We start from the raw sequence: 27,998 nt of genomic DNA, 5'->3' as shown, positions 1-27,998 counted from the left end.
GTCCTTTAAGATTTTTTGCTAAATTAATATTTCTGTAAATTTGAAATGACCTAAACAAAGTAATGCCCCACAAGCAACATGAGCATCATTCCTTCAGTGACGTGAGTGGGAAAAACCTGAGGGCACGAGGGCCCTCCTGCTTTTATTTCCCCTAAAGAACAGCAGACATCATATTAAAAGCCATATGTGGTTTTGGGAACTAACATCACACAAGAATCTAATAGTATTTCAGAAGCTATTTTGCCAAGAGAAGAACAGTGAACAAAGCTACCTGCTAGTGTGACCTGATCACACAGATGATGTTTCAGATGCCATTTTAGAGCTTGTGGGTAGCTTTGTACATTCTTTCACACCCTCTTCCACTGAATCCTGAGGCTTACAACAGGGAGAACAGACTGAAAAAGAAGATTCCCCATTAGTATTTGAAATGCCAGGAGACACAGAAGTGTTGAATCCAAAAGTCTTTTTCAGCGAAGTGTAACTGAGAGTGGGCAGAAAGGAGAAAAGATATTAAAGGTAAATAAATTTTTTAAGTCTAGTTACTTCCACTTTTCCTTGCAGTATATCTGAATAGGGCTGGCCCATAGCCATAGTCTGATCTGATAGAAAGCTGTTATATATCAACCTTATTTATACAGTGTCATATAGGCATAGTAGTTCCCATTAGTACAGAGCTAGGACCTCAGCTTGGCACCAAGAGAGTTGCTACATGCTAAGATAGTGTCAGAAGGGAAACGATGGTGAAGGTTCCATGTCACTAAATGCAGTTTATCATGAGAGTGAAAGAATGGCAATGTTAGAACCAGTCAACCAGTTCCTGCAGGGCTTTGAAAGGAGTTCAGCTTAAACAGGTTCCCTTACTGTCTCAGTATCTATGAATGACTATGATTTCAATAATTGAAGTTGAATTTGCTGTACTACCACAGCAAATTGTACTTGCACAAATTTTACAACATGGATCCTAACCTATTCTTTGTGACCTCTCACCTTGGTCTAATCTTGGTGTTAAATTAAGTGAAGATATAAAGAAGATCTAGACAGTTTCCGTTCTTAAATTACTGCAAAGATAAGCTATGAGCATCTCAGAGCAGGGAGTTGTGACCCTCAACAAAGCATCTCTATGTTTTGGTCACTGCCACAATCACACACCTCTTATTTCCATTTTGCTCCATCTCTCTATTCTTTCCCACACATGCTCTTTGAAGCATGGCATTCTGAGCTCAGAAACCACTCTTAGCTTCAAGGCAGCTCCTGACTCAGTTTTCCATATTCCAGCACAACAGAGGTACTCTGTTCCTAAAATAGCTCTTGAAAGGTGATCTGTAGCAACACCAGCTCTTAAGACAGATACTTCCCTTCCCAAGCAAGTGGCAATGCACAGCAGCACTGAAATGTGACAACTGTGCAAACTGGGAAGTTGGGTTGAAGTTCTACCTTCATTTTTTTTACAGCGTATGCCTGGTCTGGAAAGTGGCTGTACGAAATAGCACCTCCTGACTCGGCAAACCGACTCCCTGTGCATATTAGGAAAATGGACTGAAAGGGAGATTCCAGCTTGTGCAGCCATGTCCTATGCTGTTGTAGCTGATCACATCCTACCACACTGGAATGCTTTTTACATCTCCTTTTAAAGCAATATGGTTTCTATATAAAAAGCTATCTCAGAGTGCTCCAGAATCTTACTAATTTAATCGGAAAGAACCTTTCAATTTCCAGCCTATATTTGTTTAGAGCCAAATCTTCCAATTCCAGTTCATTTTCTTTTATAACTAGAAGCTCATTATCCACACAGATAGCAGCACAGGCTGTGATCAGCTGTGATTTTCTCAGTTTCAACCTACTTGCTGCTTTCCCATTGACATAGCCTCAGGGAACAGCAGGGGAGAACAAGCACTGCTGTCATAGGGGCACAGGAGTGGAAAACGAGGAGGTGCACAGGTGTAGTCACTGCCTTCCAGGAGCTTCCTTTCTTTGTGGTAAAACTTAAAAATTAGCCCAGCCTGACTCAGTGGTCACATTTGTTTTTGAAGGGATGTGGTTGGTGAGAAGGGGAAAGGAAAAATGGTAAAGCTGCCTCCACATTTCTCACTTGGGAGTGAACTTGTCTGAAGCTGAAATCAAGGTAGCAGAAGGTACAAAACAAACTTGGCAGTTTCCCTGAGTGAACGCAGTCCTTGCTGCCTCGCAAATAACGTCTTTGCAGCAGGGCAGACCACTGCGGCCAGGATGAGATAAGATGCTCAGCTCAGACTGGTGGCTTCTGATTTAAGTGGGCTGAACATAGAGCACTCCCAGTCTGCCATTCTTCTCGCTAGGCTTGGCTTCCCCAGTGAGCTGACAGAATTTTACTGGGTGATATTTCTGATGTTCTGCAAAGCCTACAGTCTTTATCCAGGAATGCTTTCCGAAGCTGCTAGGAGAGTGCGAATGGGACATCTACTGCTGTTGACTTTCAATACTGCCTGGATGCCTAGCTGCCTTTATACACCCATGGAATGTCTCTTCACATCCTCAGGGTCTTTCTGGCTAGGTCATCTTAGATATGATTAGAAGAAACAGTTCAGACTTTGTTGAGTCAAAAAAAAAATCAATTTAGCTGCCAGCTAACTCTAAAATGCTTGAGGTCTCCTTTGCTGTTGAAAAACTCCTGGAGACATATCTGGAGTTACTGAAGACTTCATAGTGTTGGACAGGGCACCTCACCTGTGCAGTTCTGGCCACCCAAATCCATCTATCCCTCCTGGGGTTCTTCTAAAAGTGGGACATTGCTATGCTTAAGTGCTTTCTGCAGCTCCATCCCTATGCATTTTGTAACTGGGTCTGTGAATTTTCTGAAGGATTATCTATGCAGGGTGTATACAGTGATCCAATTTTGAAACCATTAGTGCTCATCTTCATCTATCAAGACCACCAGATTCTTGGCATCTTCGAGCACCTTAACACATAAAAATGAACCTTTGTGAATCTGCTCAGTTCTGTATATTGGAAATATTCTGATCTGCTGTCAAAACTCTCCATTACTTCTTCACTATCAACACACTTGTGTGCTGCTTGCACACAAAATGGAGGAAAGTCCTAAACTAGACTTATATTTCATGACAGTAGATGCTGCATGAAAAAAAAAAAAAAACAAAAACCAAAAAACCCCCCAAACACCCAAACCAAGCAACCAACCAAAAAACCAAGGAAAAGATAGGAAGATACAAAAATACTTTGTGTGTCAGTAGTTTCTATAAATGTGTATTTTACGTAGAAACTCCATAAGCATTAAGAGACTGTTTCTGGGAAAAGGAGTAACACTTACCATGCCTTGGGAGGTATCTTGCTGCTAGGGTGAGAGCCAAAAGGAAGATAATAATGATGATACTTGAAGCAATAATGACATTATAAGGTGGAGGCACAGTAGAGACAATGCAGTCATTTGTTTTTCCTGAGACAGAAGAAATAAAATATAAACAAAGGGACTCAGAACATATTGACATTTTTATGTAAGAGCAGGCAAGTGAATTCTAGTGATTCTGGCCAAATTCTAACTCAGATATTCAGCCTGAAAATTCACCTATTCTATAAACAAACAGACAAAGCTGGCACCTAAATTTCTTCCATTCCTTTGCATTTGCTATGTGCTGAAATTTTTAACCGCCCCACAGAATCTGAAAGGCTGGGTATTTGTCCAGAACAGGACTGAGGCAGGCAATACTTTAAAATACATAAGCTGTTTTTAAGGAAATTGGTTAATCTTGGTGGAAAAGTCTGAGTCTGTATCCAGAAAACTTCCACTCTCAGAGGTACTCTGTAGTTTTTCCTACTGGTCTCACCAGATTTATGTTTGTTTTTTTTTTTCCTTCTGGATTTGCAGGTGATGGAGAATGGTGCATTAAACAGACTAGGACAGACTTGTTTCTGTGTGGCAGAAAGAGTGTTGTGGCAGAGTTCAGTTTCAGTGGATCTGGAGCTTTTGGCTTTCCACCAATGGAAATTCTACCACTTGGACATAAGAGCAGGCAACATACTGTTCTTACAGTTCTCCTACAGTACAGGACAACTCTAACTGAACAGGAGGGATAGACCTGGTGCATGCTCCGAGGTCTTTGGATTTTCATCATCAACATCTGTAACAATTAAGCATCATTCAACTCCTAAGCATCATTAAATTTCTAACTAGCCTGATCCACTGTACAATCTTCCACCACACTGTATGCTTTGCCTCCTCCATTTACCAGAGGCTGGCTTTGGTCTGAAGCTCTGTGTTCGTGACAGACTATTTTTCAGCACCATTTCCATCATAACAAAATGGGAGTGGTTCCACATCTTAGAAGCTGAAAAATGGGTGTTTTGTGGCTGCTGTTGTCACTGCTGATTGCACCTTCCTCTGAGAACCTGACAATAGTGTGCTGTTGCTCTCCTTTTCTATGTAGTGTGATACTTACAGCCTTTTTCCAATACCATCTCTAGGGGCATAAGGCACTAGTTTCTGGCATTTGTCCTGAAGCTGAATGACACCTCTCCTCACATGCCCCCTGGATGAATTAGGTACCTTAATGAATAAGGTACAACTCCCTAGGAAAAGCAGTGCTTCTCTAGCTTCCCTTGAAGGTGTCCTTAGCTCTACAGTGAAAACATCAGACACAGAGACATTTCAGAACACTTCTTTTTTTCAGAACAACCATTTTCTTGCAAAATACCTGGACTCTATGGTGCTGCCTTCCCTCATGCTGTTTCCACTTCTGCCTCAATCTTTTCAAAGCGCAGATTTATCTATTATCACTTCTAAGCCAAGAGAGTGATGGATTTTTTTCTGGATGAGTTAACCCTATATTAAATAGGTGTATGAAAGCAGAATTTTGTCTTGGCTGCAGCTCTCAGTTTCTGTCAGAGAAGCAGGAGTACATTTACTTGTTAAATGAGGAAATTCTTTTAAGTGCAACCTGTGGCTTTTAAGGCACACACATTTCTCAGGTCCCTCCATTTGAATACGATATCTCCATCACACAACTGGCAGCAAACCAGGCAGGTATAGAGGAGCACTGAATGGTGGCAACACCAACTTGTGGGAACCTTGAAGGTTGACATCACCAGATCACAAGGGGATTCGGTTACCCTCTCATATTGTGACTCCCATTAGAGCAGCACAAAGCCACTGTTGTACCTCTCCTCTCCCACCTTTGCTGTCTCACAGATGTTGAAACATTTTGGTATGCAGTTTACAGGTGGGATCATTGGGTCATTCTTGCATGAGCAGACACACAAAATCTACTACTTTTGCAGAAAGGCAACTCAGATTCGGCAGTTACAGTTTTGTAACACAAACTGTTAATTGAACCTACTCAGAAGCAAACTGGTGGACTTGACAAAGCCATTATATTCAATGGAGCAAGTGAAGCTGATGTCTTCAGTCACACTGACCCACAGCTGGGCAGTGACGTTGTACAGGCTGAGGCTGGACTCAGACACCTGGCTGGCATTCCACACCACAGGCTTGTCGTCGAGGGCTCCGGAGACTTTAGGTTTAGGGAAACCTCCATGAGAAGAACATGTTACCATCATCTCAGATGACTCACAAGAACTAGCAAATTCTTCTGCTGTTACGTTTGGCTTACTGAAGTCAGCTGAAGCAAGAAAGATTTAGTTACCATTCTGTCAGATTACAATGAGGCTTGTGGTCCTGATCACTTGTGGTCAAAGCAAAGACTCCCTCCAGGGCATTCTTCCTCTATCATAATTTGTCTGCTCCCCCCCCCCCCACACCTTGTGCCTTGGCATTCCCCCCAAAACCTTGACTGGATATGGCCTTGGCCTTTGCTTCTTTTCCTCCCTGGACAGTATACAGACTTCAAGTTCCCATCACTTTGGTGTTGGCATTTCTCTCTACATAGAGCAACTTGTGGAACAACAGAAGGAATCATAAAGCAGGTAGGAAAAACAAGGATCAAAATCTGTATTACGGGCAATGGCAGACAATTTCCTTTTCCCTCCCTCATTAGTCCCTTCCCAGTCAGAAGATCACAGAAGGTTGATCTCTTCTGGGAAAGGAGGTAAATCACATGTTGATCTCTCATCCAGGTGTCCAGCAAGAGACTGAATTACACATTATGCATGAGAGCCCCTCCAAAAGGCTCAGCTGAGAGCAAGACAAAGTCATACTAGTCATTGAAAAAATGTGCAGCAATACACAGGTCCTCTCTGACCATGTTCTCGCTGGACTTTCCTCTCATTGCCAAAGACAGTCTCAGAGGTTTCCGACCCTCAAAGACTGTTCCATGCCTTTCCTCTCTGATTGGATGTATTGCTGTAAATGCTCGTGAGGCTGCATGGTGAAGTGGATGAGAGGACTAATACGTGTAAGTCCTCTCATAAGCAGGACAAGAAAGGTTGTGTCCTTTTCAGCCTGCTTCCCTTTGCCCTTCTGGTTCACCATTGTAATGTAAATGGCTGCATTGGTACAACTAAGGATGCCCACAGGTTGCAATGAACAGCCCAGGGCAAGGAGGAGGAGGATGCAAGGGATGGCAACGGAACCATTTAAGGCAACTCTCCAGAAAAACCTCTGTGGGACCACATCTTTAGCAAGAGAGGCGCTCGTCAAAAAAAGAAACTCCTCATGAGACTTAAGTCACAACACCACCAACTGTTGCCAAAGGGATCAAGGTCTCTCTCCCACCCTTTCGAGCTGTAGGTCCCCATAGTTTGCACACCCTCTCAGGCACTAGCCCCAGCCCTGGCAAGGCCAGGCAGAGAGCTGCAGCAGGTTGCACAATTCACTGCAAAATGATCCTTTTTGGAGCAGCTCAGTGATCACTCCTTGCCTGACTCACCACCTGACCACCACGTGACTGCTGGGATCTGTGCAAGGCAGAGATGGCCTTGCAGTCATGGTGCGTCTTCCATGGCTTCTGCAGACCATGAGCACATGGTCTAGACTAGTGAAAGAAACTTGCTCAGCATTGCATGGCTGACCAGCAGCAGACAGGAAGAGATACAGATTTCCTTCCAGGCCCACTATCTGTTGAGCAATAGGGCACTGGTATCCAGTCTGGAAAGTCCCTTCAAACATCCCAGCCAGCTTCACTGAGCCTCCCTGATCAGTCACAAGAGAGTAACTCCTTTCTACTTCTCTCAGGTTAGCCTGATTCCAGCAGGGGTGAGGAGAGCTTTCCCTTCCCTCATCCCCACAATAACTGATGCCATTTCATCAAAGGGAGCAGAATTCTTCTACAACTGACCTGTTAAGATAGAATCATAGAATGTCTTGAGCTGGAAGGGACCTTAAAGATCATCCAGTCCAGGGACACCTCCTACTAGACCAGGTTGCTCAAGGCCTCATCCAGCCTAGTCTTAAAACACTTCCAGGGATGAGGCATCAACAACTTTTCTGGGCAACCCATTCATTACTCAAAAAAACAAGGAGTATTTGCAGGGAGGAAAAGAGATCTACTGTTTCACATTTTTTCATACAGTTAACTCCTTAGCCCTCATGGCTAGAAAAGGTGCTGGCAGTACACTTCCCTTTTTTCACATTGGTTCCCAGAAAGATCAGTGAATTTGTCTCCTTGCACATATGTCCACAAGGCCCTCAGACAAGCAGGCAATGGCAAACCTTAGGAGCTTGTGTTCTTCTGTTGCCAAATCTCATTCCAGATGAGGAATTCTCATCCACTGATTTGTCTGTATGAGTCCTGGAACATAGCTGCTAAAGGTATTTAAATGTATGTGTATATTTATATATGTTACCAGTATCTCTGCCTTTGGTTGAAACTGACTGCCACAAAAACAGTGGTAGAAATGGAAAATAACGTCAACGAAGTTTTTGTAGCCTCCAAGAAAAGATTCTGATTTGTTTTGAGCAAAGGAACTTAGGTTATTTCTTTAAGGTAAAAAAACCCTCAAATCTCAGCTGAGTTTGGCTTTAGGTTGTGGAGCTGCAGTGCAGCCAGTGAGCTGGCCAGCCCCCCACAGAATCTGGGCTCCCCAGGGGCTGGATTCAGGACTGGGACATTGCTGTGGCCACAGAGGAGCAATGCCACCCCATTCCTATTTTGACTTGGATGCTTTCTGTGCACCAAGGTCTTAGTCTCTACTTTGCCCAAAAGACAGCAGGGGACAGAGGTGGTATAGGGCACCCAGCAGCAGTGATGCCTGGGGAAGGGTCCTTTCCCAAGAGAGAGACATTAAGGAGAGGATGTTAGGCTGATGGTGGGAAAAGCAAATTTTCCATACCTGGAGCAGCTTCGAGGGAGGAGAGAGACTGTTAGAATGGAAATAATGGAAATAATGAAGGCACCTTCTGGTCCTCTTTTAGGCTTCCTGACGAAAACCTATCTGCTACACTATGACTAGAGCTTGGAGCTTGGAGCTTGGAGGAGTCTCTTTTGCACCCAGAGGTTAGCACCCTGAAGCCTGAGGTGTTGAGAGCCAACCCACCTACCTGTAACAAAGAAGGTGACATGCTTATCACACACAACATAGGAGTTCTGCAAAGGTTTGAGTTCCTGAACTACACACTGGTAAGAGCCATTGTCCAGGATTTCTACAGGGGAGATCCACAGGGTGAAGTTCCTGGTGTCCATCTCTGTCCGGTTGTCATACCGCTCATTCCCGAAGATCTTCTTCCCCTTTGCATAAGCCAGCACTACCTCTGTGGTGCTCTTCTGCCAGTAGATTCGGTAATTGTGTAGGCTTTCCAAGCTGGGAATTTCATGACAACAAGGCAGGCCCACTTTTTCCCCCATTTTGCTTTTGATTACTTTCTTTTCCAGTGCATAGCCTGTAGATGGGGGGCAAACGAAAGTCAGTGAGACAGTGGTGTACAGTCTTGTGACAGGGTCTGCTGCACATTTTGTCTCTGTCTGCACCCACTAATGTACCTGAAGGGAAGCTTCCCTTGACATTGCCTTTCAAACGATGCTCCAGACCTACTTGGGATCCCAAGCTAGTAGGCACACAATGATTCTTTGTGGATTACCGAAGACAAAGGCAGAGTTACCTGCCTGAACAGAAATTTTGCTGGCCCCTTAAAAATAACACACCTCAGAGTAAAGAATTGCCATTATTCAAGGAAAGGGATAAAAACACACATCTTTCAAGTTCTATGATCTCTGCTTTCCCTTTGGAAAGCTCAGTGTCTGGGCACTCTGTGTGACCCTCTGGTGCATTCCCTGCATGCCAAATAAGGCCACACTTGAATATTAGTTTGGGTTTATTGTTTTGTTTTCTTTAATCAAAAATACATAAACCCCTAAATGTTTCAAGATGTGGACTTGGCAGTGCTAGGTCAGCAGTTGTACTCAATGGTATTAAAGGTCTTTTTGAATTTAAATGATTCAGTAATAAGAAGCAACTCTACAATGACAAGCAAAGGTTACAGCAACACTGTTCATCAGCCTCTGTGTGTTAGCAAATGAACAATTTTTCTCATCTAGTTAAAACAAATTTCTATTTGTGAAGGTCCATGGGCCTCCCTTGGTATTGGTATTACTTGCAAACCAGCCCAATTCCTGCTCAGCATCTCTGTTGGTGCCACAGCTGGTACACAGGCATGTAGCTACAATAGCAAGCTGAGACCCTTGCAGGGGAAAATTAGGCACAACTTGGACCAGATTATCAGTAATCCCCCCAGTTCTCACTATGACTTCTATGCACTCCACTCCCGTGGTCAGTCCTGCTTTCCCATGCTCCTTCGTCTCTCCCGTCAGGTAGGTCCTGACACACAGGAGTCTAGCAAGGAGCCCCTGCCATTGCTGGAAGAGTGACCCAGTACTGATGCACAGTCCTGTGCTGCACCAAGGCCAGGGCAGATGGTTGGGCTTTTGCCTAGGTCTGTGCAGCCTTCAGGATGATGCTTATCCCTGAGCTGCTTTATGTTTGCCCTGTTTGGCTCAGCCTCATTACCTAAGTATCTGCCAGCAGGTAGCGTAAGGTATCTCTTCCCCACCCTGCCTCCTCTCTTCCTCTCTGTCCTTACCAGGAGATAAGAAAGGGAGATAAAAAAAGGTAGAGAGAGAGTTTTAGTTGATTTACACAAAATATTTTACTCTTCTGATACGAAGGTATCAGATTACACCAATTTATAGAGAGAGAACAGAGGGAAAAGCTGAATCCATCTATGGTAGCAAAAGGGGGATACCAGCGTGTTGCACTCCACTGAGAGCAGAAAAACCAAAGAAATAGCTGACCTCAGGACAGAAAATATTCAAATTCATTTTTCTGCAGAACAGATCTCAGTCAACATGTCAGAGAGAGAAAGCAGGAAAGTCCTGACCAGGAAGAGTGTGGCTGATGGGGAGAGTGTGGGATCCGCCGTTCGTGTAGGTGAGACCCCATGTGCAAAGCCTCTGCCTGAAGCGTGAAATGAATGCTTGACAAAGCTGAGCCTAAGAACCACCACCCACTCCCAGCAAAGTCTGGCTGATGTTGTTTTACACATTATTGTCACAGCCAATGGCTGACAGCAGCTACCCTGTACACAGGCTCCCAGTGCACTGCTCAGTGTGTGACTAGGATGCTGTGATGTTCAAATTGCCACAAGCTTGCTGTCTGCCAGAGCTCGTTTGTTTAGCAGTGATGTGCTTCACAATCCTACAGCTGCCAGTGCTGCAGGGAGACAAGCAGATGCTTAGCCAGATCTTGGGACAGCACTGAGGGCTGCTTGTTGAAGTTAAGCCCAGACAGAGAGGCTGGGACATGAAACAAGCTTTCAGCCCCCTCCCTGCAGCACACCTACCCCTTCCCCGCTTGTCCTCTTTACATTAAATCTGTAGGAAACACACTGAGGCAGTCCCAGCAACACTATGGAATGTTTTAATATCAAACAAACAAATTAGAGTATGCAATTAAAGGAGCAACCCCTCATTTAACTGGTTTCCTTCCACTCGGCCACTTCCAAAGGTTTTCCAAAGGGAAAGATTCAAATACAGATTGCCCACACCCACACTACCTATACTTCCCCTTATAGTACACTGCAAACTGAGCAACTAGACTTGGGCAAACCAAGAGCCCACTCAGATCACTGACCTGTGTCAGCCAGTAACCAGTAGAGAATGGTTGAAATGCCAGTTCTTCCACACCACGGGGGATAGGAACTGCCATACCCTGCAAGCCTTGGGCAGCCAGGAGTTTAGGAGTCTCGACATCAGCAGTGTAGCCGATGGTGCTAGACCTGACCTCCAGGAAGAGTTCTTGCCCCTTCAGGAATGCACTTATATTTTTGGCTTCCATATCAGTGACAAAAAGACATATAGGGAAGATGTGGGGCCTCTCCAAAAGGAAAACGGAGACCTGATCACAAGGGATACGGAGAAGGCTGAGGTGCTCAGTGACTACTTTGCCTGAGTGTTTACCATAAAGGGCTCTACCTGCACTGCCCAGGCACCAGAAATCAAAGGTAGGGTGTGGGAAAAATAAGATCTGTCCATTACAACTGAAGATCAGGTTTGGGGCTATTTAAAGAACCTGAAGGTGCACAAGTCCATGGGGCCTGACGAGATCCACCCACGGGTCCTGAGGGAACTGGCAGATGAAGTTGTCAAACCACTGACCATCACATCAAAAAGTCATCACAAACTGGTGAAGTTACTGCTGACTGGAGAAGGGGAAACATAGTCCCCATCTTCAAAAAGGGAAAAAAGGAAGATCCCAGAAACTATATGCCAGTCTGTTTCGCCTCTTTCCTGGCAAGATCACAGAGCAGATCTTCCTGAAGGCCTTGCTAAGGTATACAGAAAATGAAGAAGTAGTGACTGGTGGTAACAAACATGGCTTCCCCAAGGGCAAATAATTCCTGATGAACTCTTTGAGAGTTAATACCTGGCCTTGTGTAAAGCATTTGACACTGCCCCACATGACATCCTGGTGACCAAACTGGAGAAATATAGACTTGTGGGATGGACCACTCACTGGATAAGGAGTTGGCTGGATGGTTGCACTCAAGAGAGCTGTGGTCAATGGCTCAATGTCCAAATGGAGACCAGTGACAAGTGGAATCCCTCAAGGGTTAGTACTAGGATCAGTGTTATTTAACATCTTTGTGAGTGATACAGACAGTGGGATTGAGTGCACCTCAGCAAGTTTGACACCAAGCTGTGTGGTCTGGCTGACACACATGAAGGAAGAGATGCCATCCAGGGGCACTTTGACAGGCTTGAGAGGTAGCCCCAAGCCAACCTCATGAAATTCAACAAAGCCAAATACAAGGTCCTACACCTCGGTTGGGGCAATCCCAAATCCAGGCTGGGCAAGGAATGGCTAAAGAGTAGTCTTGAGGAGAAGCGCTTGGGGGTGTCAGCTGCTGAAAAACTCAACATGAGCCAGCGATGTGCTCTTGCAGCCCAGAAAGCCAACTGTGTACTCAGCTGCATCAAAAGATGCAGCAGGATGAGGGCGGTGATTCTCCCCCTCTACTCTGTTCTTGTGAGACCCCAGCTAGGGTACTGCATCCAATTCTGGTGTTATCAGCACAAGAAGGACATCAGACTGCTGCAGTGGATCTAGAGGAGGGCCATGAAGATGATTAGAGGGTTGGAGCACCTTCCCTATGGGGACAGGCTGAGAGGGTTGAGCAGACCTTATAGCAGCCTTCCAGTACCTGAAGGGGGCCTACAAGAAAGCCAGGAAGGGACTTTTTACAAGGGCTTGTAATAATAGGGTGAGAGGGAATGGATTGAAGCTTGAGGAGGGTAGATTTAGATGGGATATTAGAAAGAAATTCTTTACAGTGAGGGCAGTGAGACATTGGAACAGGTTGCCAAGGAAGGTTGTGGATGCCCTCTCCCTGGAGGTCTTCATGGCAAGGTTAGATGAGGCCATGAGCAATCTGGTCAAGTAGAGGGTGCCTCTGTACATGGCAAGGGGAGGTGGAACTAGATAATCTTTAAGGTCCCTTCCAACCCAAACCATTCTATGAATCTATAAAATCTGTGAATCATCCTGTGATGAAAAGTTGCACAGTTTGATTACATGTTGTGTGAAAAAGCATTTCCTTCTGTTCACCTTAAAAGCAGCCCACTTTAAGGTGTGATTCTTGAAGTTCCTTTTCCTGCATGTCAGTCTTGTGTGTGTGTGTTTTCTCCCTCGACCACATCTTTATTTGTCACAGTTCAGCTCTTAGTGTTGCTGAAGAAACTCACAAAAGCAGCCAGCCAAACTTGGGGACTGTGGAGCCTGATATGGATAATTTTCTATTTTCTTTTGCAGCAATAGGGGAAGAGTAGGCGTACAGTAAATGTCAGGGTGACATCGCATCATGAGTTGTATGAAGTTGTCTGTATCTTGCCCCTAAGGATCTCCTTCGCAACCAAAAGGAGAACAAAAACCTTCTAGGCAGTACATGTGCAGGAGCTGGAAACTCCTGCTGATGTCACATCTACCCTTAAAAGGCTCTGCAGCTTTGAAACTGCAACCTGAATGCTACAAGCCTGAAGGAACCAAAGTCCACAAAGAGTCATTCAGCCCCACAAAAGTCCCCTTTCAGTTTAAAGGTGAACTGCAAAGCAAAAATGAAAATTCAGTTTTGTCCCATTTTTGTGCTGAATGCTCTCTGTAACCAGGCAATGGTGGATGTATCCACTGCAGAAATTATTTTTAATGACATTTCTAGGAAAAAAAAATCCTTCCTCTTCCCACCCCTCCCTGGAGCCCACCTGCACTCTTGCTGTGCACTCATGTCACTCCATCACTGGAAGCCTGCAGTGTGTGGCAATGCTGAACCCATGAAACGGTTGACTTTCTGTCTCCCTGGGCAGAAAAACACACTTCATTCAAACCTATGAGCAGGGTTAATTAGAACAGAAAGGTGAGTGTAGAGGAAACCTGTCCTTTCCTGTTTGTTCTGAGTCACCAGGCAGGACACCTCTTGAGCCTGTATCCCTATTTCCTCCACTCCTTGCCCAAGCCATGTTTCAGAAGTTCCCCAGCCACAACGAGCTTGCATATTCTTGACCACACATATGGCCAGGTGATACAAGAGAGCAGGTTGCCTCTGGGACAGAAGTCCTGCAGAGACATTTGACTGTAAAAAGCAGTAAAAGACCATGGGATGCCCTAGAGAAGCAGTGTTACACTGTTGGAAACCTACAGATAATTCCTGGTGAATATAAGCCATTCATTCACTTTCCCCTCTGTTCTTCATTCCTCTGCCGTTCTGGACTGCGTTGCCCTTTTTTGGTCTTACCTCATGTTACCTTGCCTTGCACACAACTCACAAAGCAGTGCACATGAAGGGAAAGGTCTTTCTGGTTGGACCTGGATTCCTTTGCCCCTGTGTAAGCAGCAGGTAAGAGAGTGGGTCTATGCATTTTTTTTTGACCAGCAGCCATGCAAAAATCTCTGAAGTGAATTGTTGGTGGCCTTCCAAAACCAGGAGGGCTGAAACAGCCTGGTGTTGCTGTTCTCCCACGAGGTTCCCTGCTTATCTTTGCAACAACGGCTGTGTTCTTTTACAATGAAACTATTGGCATCACTGACTTTGCCAAGGACCCTGCACCTGGGACTCCTGCTCTGATGGAGCACTGACACCTATCTCATTCTCCAGCTATGTGTTGCTGGAGAAAGTGACTTGGGGCATCTCTGGGAGGAAGTGCACATCATGGTGTGCTGAGGGAACTTCTAGCAACTGGGTCTGGCCCAGCTGAGGAAAACACATCTTGTGAAGCTGCAGCTTTCTCCTGGTGGCCATCTCTTGGGGTCAGTTTAGGAATCATATCCAACAGCCCTCTGCTAATTCTGCATCTCACATCCCTCGTTTTCTGTGAAGAGCACATTCACCTCAAACTTGCAAGGTTTATCCTTTGAAGAAACACAATATTTTATGGGGATTTCTGAGCAAGACAGAAAATCAGCTGAAAACTGAGAAATGTTGAAAAGCTGAGTTGTTAAAGACTGGATACTTCCTTTTGGTCTTTTCTTTACCCCAGACAAGTTTACCAGTGAGGAATTAAATTCTCCCAAAGCTTTCCATGGAGTTAAATTTCACATTCACTTAAAACTTCCTGTGCTACACTGCAATACGCATCTGTACAGAGCTGGAAATGCTCTGTGTTGTGACACGCTCCTGCGAATACACTGATCACAGAAAGATCCCATGAGATGCCCAGGTAACTTGTGTGTGGAGATATTGTTTCAGCAGAGCATTAAAACACTGCCGCCTTCTGTGTTTCACTGAAATGATCCTGTACAACCAGAAAGATGGGATAAATAGAGGAAAGTGAGTGCTGCCAGGCCCTGCTTATTAACCCATGCATGAGTGCCTGGCAAGCTTTCTAGGCTCCTTCTACTCAGACTCCACTCCAGCAAGTAGAGGCACACAAAGAGAGGTCTCAGCAAACAAAGAAAGGAGGAGCAGAGCAGCCCTTTCCTCTTGCACAACCTCAAGCCCAACCTTCTGGTCATGAACCACAGGCCTGCTGCTGCTCTGGGCTGCTCTGGCAAAGTGAAGCAGCTGCAAACACAGATTGTTTCCCCTGTGCCATGCTGACCTCTTGGGAGGTTCCCTTACTCTTCCTGATGTGGTGAGGGAGCGGAGCAGAAGAAAAGGCATCCTGAAGAGAAACAGAGACACACTTCATGTGGCTGCAGTTCCACTCAGTCTCACTTCCCTGTACCCGCTCATGCTTCCTAAGCATGGCTGCAGCAGTTAAGTGATGGCATTAATCCTAGTTTATGATGATGCCATGGCAGATCTGAAGTAGGGAAAGGTTTGAAGTGGTTGTTCTAAAAGCTGAACTCTGTTTGCTTATGTGCTGTAACTTTGGGATGCCCTTCTTGGAGCAGTGTAGCAAGGGCAAGGCACCCCTTACAAGGCTTTATGCATTTCCCGTCTTCACATTCCTCCCTCACAAAACAGTAATTTTGCTTTGCCTGTCTCTGTACTGCTTGATTTGGCAATGACTGTAATATCCTCATGGCATTTGGGTTCTTGACTCCTTCAGCAGCCTTTATTCCATTTTAATGATATTTTGTTTCATGTGCAAAGCCTTTGGTGAAGAAATCCTTGAAGTCGTGATGCAGCTAAAAAAACAGAGCACACCTGCTTTCATCGATAGACAGAAAGACAGGCCATACTTAGGTGCACAGTAAACCCATTTTTTTCCAGCAGCATGTAACTCAAGGCCCTGCTGATGACTAATGAAGTTAGCTCTCTAATGAAGTTGTCTCCTTGAGTATACTTTGATAAGCAGTCATGTACTGTAGGTAACACTCATTTTAGAGGGGTTCACAGGGTGTTCTGAACATGTGCTAGAGTCCAGTGTGGGCCCAGTTTCTTAGTTAAGCAATACTCCTGCTGAAGGCCTCCCCTGACTTTGGTTTCCTTTGCAGGTTTCAGACTGAAGGCTCTGCTTCCTCCAGACTCAATCACTGCTCACCTGAAAGCAGATTTCACACTTCTTATTGCCTTTTTGCCACAATAAACCATCAAGGCAACCCAGTCAGACAAGGAACGAAAGGAAGCACCACTACTGAGTCACAAGTCTGTCAAAAACCTGGCTTCAAAGGGAAGGAAACTGTTAATCATGAAAAAAAAATCCATGATCTGTAATTAGCAATTGAGAAGACAAAATGAGAAATACTTTGGCTTGCTCAGTGCTGGGGCAGCTCTGGCCAGTATACCTCCCTGTTGTTCCAGCTGAGGTTTCAGTAATTGAGATAAAGATCTACTGGTTTCTGAGTCACCACTGCCTGGGATGGGACAAGGCCACTGCCTGGGTATCTCCAGACTATTTATAACATGAGGAAGATTCCAGCTATTCCAAGTCAGCTGGCAAATTTCTGATCTTGGTACTAGCCAGGAAGTCAGATCCAAGTGAGGAGCTGGAGATGAGACATCAATGGATGCTGGGGTGGGATGGCGACTATATGGGACTGTATCATGTCTTAAGATTTTCCCCTTCGCTGCAGAGTTCTCCACACAGGTGTCATTCAGGAAGGAGAGGAATGGAGTCCTGCTTATTTCCCATGCTGATGCAGGCAGGGATATTATCAGTGGGGACAGAAGGACATCTTTGACTTGGAAAAAGGAGAGAAGGGAAGAGTCTTTCTGAACCTTCTCCTGTTCTCCATTACCAGAGTGTAGAGTGGGTGACTCCACTAAAATTAAAAGGAGCAAGGGGAACACTAAATGTGGATATCCTCAGAGGATTTGTGTATTTTAGTTCCTTTTGAGATCAATTTCCTGCCTGGATTTCTGGCTCAGCACTCTTATGCTTTCCCAGTTTGGGGGCAGACACTAGATGTGGTAGTTGTATAAGAGAGGCCTTTGGGGAAGATTTGTCACACGCAAAGCTAAAAATAAATTTGTTAATTTTTTTCCCCTGCAGACTCTGTCCCTTGCTGACTGGATCACTTTGTACTTCCTCCCAGCTGAAGATGTTCTCAGATAATTTTCCTAATTCCTCCAGTACCACTGCCATGCATATACTGCTGTCCTTGGCAGCACAGCTTTTGAAGTTGAGGTCCTCCCTGCTGCTTAAGGCCACAGTTTTCTTCAGTGCTTGCTAAATCTCACTGCTTTGCATGCTCCCCAAGTAGCCAGCCCATTCCTGAAACTAACAGAAGGTAAAAGTGCCCAGCAACCAGGAAAATCAAACACAATACCTCTCATATAAGCCCACTCAAAATAAGAAAAATTACAATATTTAATTGTTGTTTTCCTTCTAAAGTACTTGCCTACAGCAATGGCAATACCCACCAGTGCAGCTTACAGTGCCACAGGCCTGCCAGGCAGTATCTTGCTATAAAAACCTGGTCCCTGAACAGGCACTAACTCATGAACACCCTGCAGATGACAACCTTGACAATAACCCTGCAGCTAGAGAAGAGATTAAACAGCCCCATTAAGAGTGCTGCATGGTGAATGGTAACTAGCTGAAGGATGACTAATGGAACAAGACCAAAGCAGTCCAGAGGTGTCTGAAAGCTACAATAGCTGCAGAGGGAGTGAAATGAGAAACTTGGACAGGAGCTGCTGGAGCATCACAGGACAGGACAATGCAGGGAAGAGGCTCTCTCAGCTGTCAGGAAGCAGTGTTTGATGGTGAGGTCTGTTCAAACTGAAGCACTACCCTCAGCATAGGAATGAAATCCTTGCTTGGCAGGCGTTTAGATCTGCATTGAAGGGTACCTGTAATGGTGAGAGCAGTGGTGCACAGAGGCACTTGCCTCAGTGGTTCTTTCTAACAACTTTTTATATCACATGGTAAACATTCTGGGCTCACCAAAAAGTGAACATCTTTTGAGCACAGCATAGCTAGAGATGCCACCATTAGCCAGTAGTCAGCACTTTTATTTTCAGTCAAGGAGTCCCCCGGGACCAATGATACTTTAAAGGCATAACAGTGAAAAAGCAGAAGCAAAGCCTGTGGCACGTCCATGTTGGGAAAGATGTACATATTCTCATCTGACCTCCTGAGACTCCCCATGGTGGTGTCCCTCCAAGGAGACAGAACAGCTATGATTAAACATAAAGTTTTAACCTGTTTATAAACAAAACTGGCCTCCTTTCATCAAGCAAACAGAATTCACTGCATTCAGCACATTTATTTTGCCACCTCATGGAAAACACCACATCTACATGTGCACAGTGCTTGTAGTGGGAAACAAGTTTAAAAGGAAGGAGGTTTCTCTGAATGTGGAAATTCTCCTCCAGCCTGGCATAACCTCAGGGTGCAGCCAGATGGGAAACTGGCACTGAACTCATGCCTTCCCCACATAAGCAGAGGGAACGTGGCTCCCCTTTTACTTCCAATACCATATGCTCCCACTGTTTTGCTTGCAGGGCTCTCCAGATGCAGGTTCAGTATACCAGGCTGGCATAAAACAAGGGGAAAAAGGAAACTTTCTACTAAGCTGGAAGGTGAATTAGATCATCCAAGGACCAGACACATATCAGAACCAGTGTACAGGAGAGGAGGATCACATAGCTAGAAGCAGAGAAGAGAGGAGCAGAACCACACCTTATGGGGGCAGTGACTTGTTCAGGCATCTCAGCTGTGCAGCCGATCTGCTTCCCCTTCCATGGTACACAGTATTGAGTGTAAGAGCAAGCTGGCACTAAGGAGAGCAGGCTGACTGCTGCAGAAAACTAACTTATCACAATCATGGCAGGGGAATAACTCCCTCAGTGACAGCCTTCATTTATGTCAGATTAATTATGCCCATTAACCCACCCTTGTAACTCAGAACTGAGGCAGCAATGAACAGGAAAGGTGTGAGGGTGCGTGGTGGTAACTTCGGCTGGTAAATTACCTGGTCTGTAAAATCTTCGTCCCCAAACTTTGCAAGTTTAAATGCAGGAATGCCTGACATTCACATTGCAGAAAGATTACAAATATCTCAGTATTCAAAAAAATGCAAAACAGACATTACCTTAGACTAATGTGACCTCTCCAAAGTTATCTGGACTCCTTCTGATCTAACTGGAATCAGGCAACAATGTGAGTGAAAGGATTGTTTGACCTGTCCCTTTACAAACCCAGTGTGCAGGCATACAGCTGTTATTTTGACTGTGTAACAATGTAGCTTGTCTACCTTTAATTCTCTGTGGTTTTTTATCCTAAAGAATATTTTCATTTTAAAAATACACAACAGAAGAAGCAAAAGAACATCTCTAACCAAAAGCTGGAGCCTTTAGTTGGGTTTCTATTTCTCCATAGAAGACATTACAGTGGGTTTCACTTTGGATACACAGACAGAAAAATGAGTTCCGTAGTTCTGTCGTTCTTGTTTTCACACCACTGACATCTCTTTTCTGCATGTCTGGAACAGGAGGAGACAGAAACTCATCCGAAAAAAAAGAAATCAAAAACCCAGCTGAAGGCAGCAAGAGCAATAAGATGGAAACTCAATTTGCATCCAGTGATCAAGTGGGCAAATCCGATATGTAAAGAAAAATTTCTGCTATGTCTGCCACGAAATCTGCCCTATGCATGACCCATACCGTAGCTGGCACAGAAACTAGATGCCAAGCACCTAAAGCTCGTTGACACTTCAGTATTTGGGGGTGGAATCTTTTCTCTTTCTCCCTCTTTGTCCCTTTCTGAAATCCAGCTCCACTCCAAACTCTTCATTGGCAGTAATATGCTAGAGGGGATTCCCGGAGCGAGTTACTTGTGACCAAACGCTCATTTGCGATGGGGAGGGAAGTGGATATTGCCCCCTCTCTGAACTCTCCAATATCTCAGAAAAGCTGTAGGGATTTTCCTCCAAACTTCCCAAAAAATTTCACCACTAGGAAAGAAACCAAGAACTACATGGTCCCCTAGCATAAGAAAAGGGTCAGGGAGGCTTAAAAGGAATACTCCTTGCACACAAAGCTGGGCTCTGCAATCCTACAATCAGTGCCTATGCCACATAGGCACACAGGGCAGGGAAAGGTCATACTGAGTGACTTCATACAATCACAGAATGGCTGCGGCTGGAAAAGACCTTTAAGATCATCAGCTTCACCAGGGCCTAGTGGTAGACCATATCCTTGAGCACCATATCTAGATGGCTTTTACGTACATTCAGGGATGGGGAATCGACCACTTCCCTGGGCAGCCTGTTCCAGTCTTTGAGAACCTTTCAGCAGACAAGTTTTTCCTAATGTATAACTTAAACCTCAGTAACATTTCCCTTTTCCTTTCAGTTGTGTTTTGAGAGAAGAAATGGACACCCACATCTCTATAACCTCCTTTCAGGCAGATGTAGAGAGTGATAAACTCAGCCTCCTTCGGACTAAACAACCCCAGATCCCTCAGCCACTCCTCATAAGACTTATTCTCAAGATCCTTGACCACTTCTAGCAACATTTTCCTAGTGTAACACACTGCGACTGAGAACACACTGCAATTTGTAGGTAGGTGTGAAGGTGCAAAGGCAGGAGAAAAACAAGTCCATGGGGGTTCCACCTCAGGTGAACCCCAAAGCACCAAAGTTTAATTCAAGAGGAAACAAATGTATCTATATAGCTTGGGCATACACAATTTCCTATGAAATACAACCTTCAAATCATCCTTTTAAATTAAGGCCCCAAATGCTGCCTTCCGCTATGACAACGTAAAAACTCAGCTTGGCATTCTCTGTATTACTACTTACACAGGGTATATGGAGCACACCTTCTTTCATACTAGTATGCTACCTGACATTTTGGAGTGCTACAGCATGGAGGTGTGCAAGCACCAGGACACTTAGGCTAAACCCAAGCACACAAGATGTAGCCACAGACTCCAGGTTCTGGCTTTAACTGTGACTCGATGTGGTTACAAAGAGTCCTGTGTGGTGTCAGCTCTGCAAATGCTGGCCTTGGCGATTCACTTAACAACGTGTGGGAGGTCACTGGCAGGGCAGTGGCAGGTTTTCAGGGCTTCATTTTGCCATGACGAGGTCAGAAGTCAGTCCTTGTGGTCCCTGTGGGCCACCTAGGGAAGACATACCCTACAAGTCCTAGTAAAAGCTTTTAAAATCACTTGTTTGTGGGTACTGTACCATGTATTCCCAAGGTTCACTAATGTAGGGATACCTCTTTTTTGAGAGAAAGATGGCAGAGTGTGCACTTGTGCATACAGAGGCAGAAAGGAAGTGCATTGGCTGTGCTGTTGTTACAAGTCTGCCAAACAACCTGCTCCTGGGGGCACCAGGACTCATTGTGTGGGAAGCATCAACCAATTATACCACAAAAGCTGATACAATGCTTTTAAAATAGCTTTCCCTACCTCCACCCCTCAACTCTGCCTATTACAGAATTAAATCTCAGATTTTTTTAATTGATAGATTTGCTGAAGTATGTCTTCTCAGCAACACAATGTCCAAATCTTGCTGGCCTATGGATTCATGCCCTGTGTTTGCCAGCCCAGGCACCTCCCCACATCTCTTCCCACACTTTGGGAGCCCATTCCCAAGCCCTCGGTGTCATCATGCTCCTTATAGTCCCCCTTGCAGCTTCCTCCTGCCCCCTGGCAGTTGGCTGGGCATGTGGAGGGACAGCACATGCTCCAGCTGTTTGGGTGCTGCTTGTGAATACCCAGCAGCTTCCACATACTGGACAAGGACACTGCATCTCTGCCAGCCCTGCCTTCCTATCAAATTTGGTTGAAACTGGGCAGGTGACTTGAAAGTTACAAGAAGAGCCCTAGACACACGATGGAGAGATGGAAGTAAAAATAAATTATCATTCCTTTAGTAAACAGTATTGAAAAAAAGCCAAATTACAGGAACACCTATCCTTCCATTATCAAACTCCTATTTCTAGTACTGGATATCAGCACACATCGCGCTGCATATCCAACTATTGCCCATATCTGGCAATGGAATCAACATCCTTTTTAGAGAAATTACAGGACTGGCAAATTACATATGATCATAATTACACTAACAACATACCACAAGCTCTTAAAGTACAGAAAGAGAAATGATTGACCAATGCAACATGCCCATGCTTGACACGTGCTTTGCAAGCACAGAAGTGGGGGAAGAGAGGAGAGCAGAAATCTCACGAGCAGTATTTGAGGTGGTTACTTTCTTTACAAGTGAGCTCTGTGAATCAATCCCTGTTAAATACTTGGGAGTCTTGTTTTTACATTCTGAGACTGAAATTCAAAATGAAACTCAGCATCAAATATCTCCCAGTTTCACAATATCAGCACGAAACACTCCTCATTTTTTATCACTTGATTTTTAACCAAAGCCTAATTTCGGCCCAGGTTTGCTCTAGAGTATTGTTAGCTGCAATGAAACACTAAAATTGCCAATAAGCACAGCCTATTTTTCATCCACAAACCCTCAACCCAGTGAGGGCTAACATTTTATAAAGCTGAGAAGATTCATCCCAAGCCTCTTGAGGTCAGGAGGGATTGCAGACTTCAGTGAGTTTTGTGGCAGGTCCTTAGAGGAGGACACAGTCCCTGCAGTCCTCTGATGGGGGCTTGTTGAAGACAGCACTTGCTGTAGGCAGCTGGGAGCCCTCTGACCTGCTGCTCTGCCCTGTCTTCCCCACTACACAGTCACTTTTAGCCACCAAAAAAATTGCATAAACTGCCCCGTAGCCAATGCTGAAGCGTGAGGGTCTGTACCGTACACTCCTAGGAGGTGTCAGCTGCCCCTCAAACACTCTCCTTTCTCTTACCCCAGCTGAGATGAGCGACTACCTTGCTCCTCTGGCTCCTCAGCACTCATCACCATGGTGAGAAGAGCCAGCCACCCTAAAGCCTGCCCCAGCGGCAGCCCTGGCAGAAAACAGCAGGATGAGTGCCCTGGGGGCTCTGTCCCCTGCCAACCAGCATACGCACGCTACTGCTTGCTGAGGCCCAGCACGACCCCTCCCGCACTTCCACAGCAGCCACTCTTGCTTACCTAAACTAAGGTAGAGGAGCACGAAGAGCCCGAGCCCCAGCCACCGCCTCATGGCCAGCACCGGCAGGGAGGCAGGCAGGTGCACCATCTTCCCGCAGCTCCTGGGCTGGGAGGAGAGTGGGACACGGTTAGAGGAGCGGTGCCTGAGGAGCCACAGCATCTGCCGCTGAGCCTCTCTCTTTCCTGCCTGCTGCTGCCCCCAAAAGCCACAAGCACAAGCCCAACACACCCTGCTTCCCTCCCCAGTGCCTCGGAGTACCTGTGGCTTCCCTGGGCAAGCGGTCCTGAGGCCACCCCCTGAGGCAGGGAGGAGGCCACCAAGACACTCAGTCCTTGCTGGGGGCGGCGGGGAACAGGCAGCGGAGGAGCGCTCAGCCTCATAAGTCACCTCCTGCCCGCCCACGGCTTCCTTGTGGGGCGTGCCTAAGGCTGCTGGCTGCCCGACACCCCCACTGCATGGGGAAGGGCATGAGTGCCACCTTTGTCCTTCCATACTGGTTTGGATGCCCCTCCAGCAAGGAGGCAGGAGGGCTTCGTACTTTGGAGACAGGAAAGGGTCCAGACCGTGACCAGCAGGTATTGCGTGTGTCTGGCAGTGTCTGCACTGGTGGGGCATCTCAGGTTGGAGTTTAAAAGCAGTTGATTCAATATCCTTGACACCACTTTGGTAACAATCTTATAAAACAATATTTGAGATAAAAAAAAAAAACAAACAGACCAATATTTCAGGCCCAGCTGGATGAACTTCATCACGTTCAGTTACATGTAGAAAATTTAAGACAGACTGCTTAAGCTTCACATGTTGGTCATCACGGCTGAACACCTGGACAGGGAGAAGCTGCTGGATGTGCCATCAGGACCAAATGGCTCTGGAGAGCACCCATGGGCCCTGGCAGGAGAGGTGGAGGAACCAGGACCAGGTCCCTCCTCCTCCTCCAGCAGGCACGCACTTCTCTCCCAAGGCACGCACTGCCAGCCCCTTCCTTCTGCTCCGAGATAGAGCAGGGAAAAGATGTGAGCCATCCTTCCCCCTAAAGCTTGGAAGGGCAGAGCCCTCAAGAACCAAGCAGCCAAGTGAAACCAGTCTGAAACAACTCCTAAGAAGTAAAGCAAAGCACTTAATAAATAGGAGCCCGAGGGGGTAAATACATAGTAAGTCATGTAGATTTGTACAGGTATTGCACACCCTCCTGCAAAAACAAACCCCTGTAGAGTGTAAGGAGTTATATTAACTGTAATAATCACAATGAGAGGCTTAGACACCAAGGAAAACTTGGTTTTCTTCAAGGAAAAGGAAAACAGAAAATGCAAATGCAAACCAAGATTAAAACCATTTGTTCAAATGCACATTTCTGGCTAACTATTTAAATTACTTTTATTTAAAGAAAATGCTCCTTCTTACCAGTAATGATTTGCCACTCTTTTGCTTGAGATTTTTGTCAGCTTAGCTTTCTTGAATTAGATTGATTAGATGGACTGGTGCTAAAGTGATTTGGACTTACTGGATCATAAAAAATGTATCATTATAGAGTTAATTGGCAACTGTGTTACTGCTGTACAGTTTATCAGAGAATCATAGAACTGTTTTTATTGGAAGGGATCTTTAGGATTATCAAGCCTAGCTGTAAACAGCACTTCCAAGTCACCATTAAACCATATCCTTCAGCACCATGCCTCCAACTTTTTAAAATACCTCCAGGGATGGTGACTCCATTACATCCCTGGGCAGCCTGTTCCAGGGCTTTTGGTGAAGAAAATTTTCCTTATGTTCAGCCTAAATCTCCCCTCATGCAACCTGAGGCTGTAAGGATTTCCTCTTGTCCTATCACTCGTTACCTGGGAGAAGAGTCCAACCCCCACCTTGTTAAAACCTCCTTTCAGGTAGTTGTAGAGAGCGAGCCTCCCTTTTCCAAGCTAAACAAATACATTTCCCTCAAACAGTTCTCGTAAGACTTCTGCTCTAGATCCTTCCCCAGCTTTGTTGCTGATCTCTGGGCACACTCCAGGACCTCAATGTATTTCTTGTAGTCTGAACACAGAACTCAAAGTGTGGCTTCACCAGTGCTGAGTTCAGAGAGACAATCACTTCCCTAGTCCTGCTGAGCACACTATTTCTAACCATGCCACTTCCATTTAAAATTCAAGTTAGTTAGTTTGTTTGTTTGTTTGTTTGAAATAGTTCTTCCATTAGCATATTACAACTAGAATGAAACTCCAGTCTGTTATATTCACACCTGCAATGCTTCCTCAATGTTTAATCCTGCTCTTAGCCAAGCAGTCCCAGGGAAAGTGATTGAGCTCATCAGCTGCCAGTCTGTAGCGAGGAGGCATCGTGACCCCTTCTTAGCAACAGAGGAGCCCAGAGCAGCTGATCACTTCATTAATGCTGCCTAGATTTTAGATAGACAGCTGAACTCATGGATGCTATTCTCGGTCAGAGCTCCTTCCCTTTTTCTAGGTATCGTGGTCCTTGGTATCTTCTCCTTCAGAAAGTTCCCTGACTACAAAAGAGACTGCAATAACAGAGAGTGTGTATCAGTCAAGGGCTTTGTTCTGCATTGATCAGAGGCAGATGTCATAATTTTTCCACTACTTAAAGCTTCCCTAAGCACATACCCTTGATCCTTGGTAGCCGTCTCTTCAAGTGAAGAGGTATTGTGCATCTTTAGTCTGCTAACAAAGTTGAAGGTCTCATAGATATTGAGCTCACAGATCAGAAGAGGCTTCTTGCTATGAATGAGTGCTGTAGCAAGCAACGTAAGCCCACTAGTTCACAGCAAAATCCCCACAGCAATAAGCTCTGCTCTCATGCACACTTTAACAGGCCCTCCGTGTTTCCCCTATGTGTGCTCCAGAAACAGGTTTAAATGGGTGGAAGAAGCATTGCAGCCTGAAAAAGGAAGCTTGGATTTAATAAGAAAGGGCTTTTAAATTCTGATAAAAACAGGTACTGTGGAAAGAGGAAGATGTGAGAGTATCACAGACGACACATTTTTCCTTTGCTTTCACACACAACCATTAGGAAAAAAGCAGGAAAGACAAGTGAAAATTTGCAGTGTGTGCTGTGCAGAGGAAATTATTTTTCCTAATCAGCACTTGCGGTAAAAATCCTTTGCACTCAAATGGAAGGCTGCTCAAATATATCACTGTTGTGTTTTTCCTGTAGACCCACTGACATCACAAACTGTTTTCAAATGACAGGGGTGCTGCTGCAGAAACACAGTGAGGGCAGAAGTGGATAAATACTGAAAACCAATACAGCACACCTACTCTCCAGTGAAGATTCATAACCACATTTCCCACATTTCCTCCTGGGGAACTGGGATCCCTTTTGTTGTTTTTAATGTGAGAAGACATTCTCATCTATATTAACCTGAAACCAAAGCATATCTGGATGCTTTTAATACAAGAACATCTGGTTGACTGGGAAGCATCCAAGACGGCTTCCAGAGATCTACATCACCAAAAAGAGTTGTGCAAGTGCCCTAAAAACATGTCAGATAAATTATTCCATTGCAAAGCAGAGTAACATTTTTAGAAAGTATTTTTCACAGAATCATGGAGTCATTTAGGCTGGAAAAGACCTTTAAGATCATTGAGCCCAACTTTTAACCTAGCACTGCCAAGTCCACCATTAAATCATTTCCCTAAGCACCACACCTACACGTTTTTTAAATACCTTCAGGGATGGTGACTCCTCCACTCCCCTGCACAGCTTGTTCCAATGTTTAACAACCCTCTCGGTGAAAAAAATTTCCTTCTATGCACTTTAAACATCCCTTGGCGCAAATTGAGGCCATTTGCTCTTGTCCTGTCAGCATCTGATGGCTTCAATACCAGCATGTGTATGGATAATGTAGTGAATTTAGCTGATAACACTCCTCTGTTCATCAGTGGATGTAAATGACACATTTTTTCTCTTCCTGTAAGAGAAGTGCAGAAAACAGCCTTATCAAAGAGGTCCCAGCATCCTGAAATCTTAAGTCATTCTCCTACACTATGTCAGTAACAAAATAAAAAAATACGTTTTTTGGGAAAGAGGGCACAGAAATTCACTTTCATCAAGGAAAATAAAAGTAACAGCATTTCCACATCTCAAGAGATTTCTTGTTCTCCTTTTTCCCCCTAGCCATCCCCAACTGTGAAACTGTAAAGCCAGCAAAATTTGCAGTGCTTCATCCCAGCACAGATTAGAGCTCAGGTTTGGTCTTGCTTACAAAAAAGCTTTTAATTTCATCTGTTTCATTTGTGCAACATATTTTTAGCATGGCAGGACAGATGGCACTGACCACTTAAAGCATGGGAGGAAGCCTGCACCTCTAGTGTCCTAGACTGTTCACTGAGGGGTCTCAAAAGCAATTTCCTCCAAAGATGATGCTAGCTGGTTGCCCATTTCAAGGGGTTTGGCATTTGGTGTGCACTGGTGCTCAGGTCAACTGAAGGAGGAAACCTCAGGCTTTGACCTCATGCTGGGCTCAGTCATTTCCCTGTATTCAGCAAAGATCATTCATATTGGTGTCATACATATCGTGGTTGTTCATTCTGGAGAAGAGGGGGCCGAGGGGAGACCTTGTTGCTCTCTATAACTTCCTGAAGGGAGGTTGGAACGAGGAGGGAGCCAGCCTCTTCTCCTTGGTGTCAAGCAACAGGACTAGAAGAAATGGTTTCAAGCTGTAACAGGG

General features: G+C 45.2%; 1 protein-coding gene across 1 annotated transcript; it reads right to left on the bottom strand.

The window, feature by feature from the left end:
* Positions 1-288: 288 nt before the first annotated feature.
* On the bottom strand, positions 289-23,404 carry CD80 (CD80 molecule). The gene is made up of 7 exons (XM_054391895.1): positions 23,317-23,404; positions 23,090-23,189; positions 11,088-11,251; positions 8,426-8,764; positions 5,328-5,609; positions 3,305-3,430; positions 289-395 (listed from the first exon to the last, which is right to left on the bottom strand). The coding sequence occupies exons 1-7, from the start codon at positions 23,402-23,404 to the stop codon at positions 289-291; spliced, it is 1,206 nt and encodes a 401-aa protein (XP_054247870.1).
* Positions 23,405-27,998: the final 4,594 nt, after the last annotated feature.

This window comes from Indicator indicator, chromosome 1 (genome assembly GCF_027791375.1).
Source record: "Indicator indicator isolate 239-I01 chromosome 1, UM_Iind_1.1, whole genome shotgun sequence".
Taxonomy (NCBI): Eukaryota; Metazoa; Chordata; class Aves; order Piciformes; family Indicatoridae; genus Indicator; species Indicator indicator.
The sequence above is the reverse complement of the archived record's forward strand: the minus strand, read 5'-3'. Positions and strand labels throughout refer to the sequence as shown.

Bases quoted from the DNA above. Each gene is read 5' to 3' on its own strand.
- CD80 (XM_054391895.1), bottom strand. From the start codon at position 23,404: ATGGTGCACCTGCCTGCCTCCCTGCCGGTGCTGGCCATGAGGCGGTGG. The intron at 23,190-23,316 runs GTAAGCAAGAGT...GTTTTCTGCCAG, and splicing joins GCTCCTCTACCTTAGTTTAG to GGCTGCCGCTGGGGCAGGCT. The intron at 5,610-8,425 runs GTAGGTGGGTTG...TTCTTGCTTCAG, and splicing joins TGTCACCTTCTTTGTTACAG to CTGACTTCAGTAAGCCAAAC.